Raw genomic sequence first — 3580 nt, 5'->3', positions numbered from 1 at the left:
ATGTCACAACAGAGTATCTGCTGGGCGTACCTAGCCTAGTCTAAAAGTCAGAATGGTCTGACCTCATTGTCACTTGGGTTTGGCCTTGGAGATCTTTGCTGCCTCTTGTAGTTCCTGCAGTAGAGTTAATCTGAGTTATTTTCTTTTCTATTTAGTTGCCTGAAACCCGTCAACTCCTACGGTTGAGACGATTTGCTCATGGGACAGCAGGCTTGGTGTTCCTTACAGCTCTCTCAGGTAGGACTGGTCTCATCAAAGATGGCCTGTTTTCATTCCACTCTCAGGTGGGGTCGCTTTCTCCCTAGATCTTCACATTTCCCTTTCACATCTTCACCCTGTTTTCTGTTCCTTCCTCCCTCCTAAAAATCCTGCTTTCCAGACAGTTGAAGAAAATGTCGAGCATCTACCTGGATCCAGACTGCCTAGGCTCAAATCTTGGCTTCACCACCAATGAACTATATGACCTTAGACAAGCTGTGGAACCTCTCTGGGCCTCAGTGATCTCATCTGTAAAATGGGGGTGACGATAATAGTATGAGTAATATATGTGACGTGCTGAAAACAGTACCTAGCAAAAGCTATATAAGTGTCAGCTGTTATTATTATGTTAACATTATTTTATTATTATTACATTACACCAGGATGGGTCAGACAAAAGGCCTGCCCTCAAAGATGGTCTAAGGAGAAGAGTTCATTGGGAAGACGAGACCAACATAGATCTCAGTCTTTAAATCATACCTCTACTTCCCTCACTCTGGAACTGTGCTATCTAATACAATAATCACTAGTCTCATGTGACTGTTTACATTTACATTATTTAAAATTAAATAAAATTTAAAATTCAGTTCCTTAGTCACACTAGCCGTATTTCAAGGGCTTAATAGGATGGCAGATTTTCATCATCTTGGAAAGTTCTGTTGGACAGCACTGCTTTAAAATAAAACCATCAAACCAGTGATCTACCCACCGTCCCCCCTCTTTTTTGGTGGAAGAGCGTGAATTTTGACTTTATAAATGGCATCTACAAAAATAAGGAATGGGATCTAAACATCCCTGAATCCTCTTTGATCGCATGTAATGGGTTAGTCATCCATTAATTCATGAATACCCTCTTTATGTGTCTGTCCAGGATTTAGTTAATAATTTTTTTTCATTGTTCATTCAACAAGCATTTTTTGAGCACTTGGGGAAGACAGATAAACAATAAAAACATAATAGGTCAGACAGTGTTCAGTACCGTGAATAAAAATAAAGCACAATAAGGGATAGAGGTGGCGTGGGGGAGTGCCGTCTTATGTAGGATCACTGGGGAGTTCTCTTTGATAAGGTGACTTTTGAGTGGAGACGCGAGGAAATGAAGGAGTAAATTATGCAGATATCTAGGAGAAGAACATTTCCAGAATAGATGAGTTGTTCTCCGTGGGAGGTAAGGAGGGTATCAGTCACTAAGGGAATGTTTCTAGACTAAGGTGCCTCTCTCTAGAGCTTCTCATCCACTCCTCCAGGGGAGGCGTGCCAGAAATTTGGAGTGGGAGCAAGTGAGGATGTAGTTGCTTTTCTTTTAAGGTATCGTGGCGATTGTGATGTGTATACCCTGTTTGAGAACCCCTACAGTAAATCTATTTATTATTCTCTATCTCTTTTATCTAAATCGGGGATAATAAACTTTTTCTATGTCAGAGTAGTGTTTGGTCTCATTTTAATAAATACCACTTACTTTGGCATACAGGGGCTTTTGTGGCAGGATTGGATGCTGGGCTGGTTTACAACTCCTTCCCCAAGATGGGAGAGTCTTGGATCCCAGAGGACCTCTTTACCTTTTCCCCCATCCTGAAGAACGTCTTTGAGAATCCCACCATGGTGCAGTTTGATCACCGGATTCTGGTAAGTCTGGCTGGTGGTTCCTGGCTGTTCAGCAAAGGGAGCCCCTCACAGGCTTGGGGTGTCTGCAACATGGATGGCAACAGTGAGAGGGCAGAGTGGGGATTAGATTTCCTATTCTTTTTACAAGAACTTTGTTTTTGTCCTGATCACCTAATTACCCACACCCCCTCCAGCCAAATTCTGGCTTGCAGGATACTGCCAGCTTATTAAAGTTTGAATATGCTTTTTACCACCTGGCAAATGGTAACTGCCCTCCATCCTGCACACACAGGAGAGTCATTTCAGCAGAAACGAGGCTTAGGAGAGAGGAGAGTGCAAAGACAGACCGTGGTTGCTGACCACGTAGCTATCAGAGCTGAACCAGCACCCCAGAGAGCCAAGGACGTGATAAATACTTGGTTTTATCTAAGCTAATATTTATTAAGGGTCTGCTCTGGGTCATGTTAAGATGGTCCTGGTAGCCTGGCCATGATAAACTGGAGCAGGGGAAGATCAGCAACAAGGAGGCCAGTGAGAAGTAATAGCTGTATTGTAGTAATGCAGGTGAGAGCGGGACTTGAGAAGAATGGGGAACCTGAGGTTGTAAGGACAGACGGTTGGCTGTAGAGATGAAGGTAAAGAAAGATCAAAGGAAGATCCACACGTTTCTTCTGCGGAGTGCTTAAAACACGACCAACTAAACTGGGACTATTGGAATGAGTGTTGAGCCCGAGATGGGAGGATGTCATCAGATTGAGGCATGTGGAATGTGAGAGGACAGTAGTACATCCTAAGAGAGAGGCCCACTGGACTCAGTTTTCCAAGGGGGATGCTGGGGCTTGTGCAAGTTAGCTTGTTGGGCTCAGCCCCCACCACCACACATTTTGGAATAAAGTTTAGTTGAAATTGTCATCATGGACAGCTCTGAAAAGGAAAAAAATGAGATAGATGTAGAAATACAGAAAAACATTCTCCTTGACCTCATGAAAGGGGGAAGGGGACCCTATACCCGCTCCCAGACCCCCATTCTGAAGGGCGGGAATGAAAATGAGACTTAAGATCTTTTTAAACTCTAGCTGGCAGCACCACCACTTCCTCTAGTCACAGCCCAGTAAAATAATAACCTTATGTGCTGGGGTCAGCCCTGCTTTAAAAACACAGGCTTAGAATAGAGATACAATTAGGGAGAAGGATGCAAAGAATGATTTAAAACGTGAGGGCCACACCTGGGTGACACCCATCTTGGAAGGTGGACGAGATCACAGAGAGAGTGTGTATAAAGTGATCCGTGCAGAAACTTTAGGGGGCACCCTGGGGAACACCAATGTTTAAGTAAGTGGCAAGCAGAAGAGGAGCGGGAAAGACTGCGAAACAGTAATCGGGGAACTGCAGGTGGTTCTCTGCCTGCGCTACAAAGTGCGAGTGGTTCTGGAGGAGATACAGGTGAGGTGAGCAGAAACCAGGAGGCGGGACATTTCTTCCCTGCGCTTGATGAGACTCTCCTCCTTGCAGGGAATCACTTCAGTTACTGCCATTACGGCGCTCTACCTCCTGTCCTGGAGAATCCCCCTTCCTCGAAGGACCAAGATGGCCGCCGTGACGCTGCTGGCTTTGGCATACACACAGGTATAAACCATCTCTTTTTGGTCTGAGGTTGGCCCCAAAACAAAGTTGAAAAGGAAAGGTAACAGGCTAGGAGAAAATATTTTCAGTACTT

The 3580-nt window shown here is 44.5% G+C and overlaps 1 protein-coding gene across 1 annotated transcript in view; it reads left to right on the top strand.

Annotated features, from left to right (window-relative positions):
* COX15 (cytochrome c oxidase assembly factor COX15) overlaps positions 1-3523 on the top strand; it is a 25343-nt gene extending 21820 nt beyond the window's left edge. Inside the window, exons 7-8 of the mRNA XM_019636428.1 lie at positions 1730-1884; positions 3376-3523. Of these exons, the coding sequence (XP_019491973.1) occupies positions 1730-1884; positions 3376-3495 (275 nt within the window). The 3' untranslated portion in view covers positions 3496-3523. The remainder of the gene's footprint in view (positions 1-1729; positions 1885-3375) is intronic.
* The last annotated feature ends 57 nt before the right edge of the window (positions 3524-3580 follow it).

The sequence above is a fragment of the Hipposideros armiger genome, unplaced genomic scaffold (assembly GCF_001890085.2).
Source record: "Hipposideros armiger isolate ML-2016 unplaced genomic scaffold, ASM189008v1 scaffold_28, whole genome shotgun sequence".
Taxonomy (NCBI): Eukaryota; Metazoa; Chordata; class Mammalia; order Chiroptera; family Hipposideridae; genus Hipposideros; species Hipposideros armiger.
Note: the sequence above shows the minus strand (reverse complement) of the source record. Positions and strands in the feature narration are given on the sequence as shown.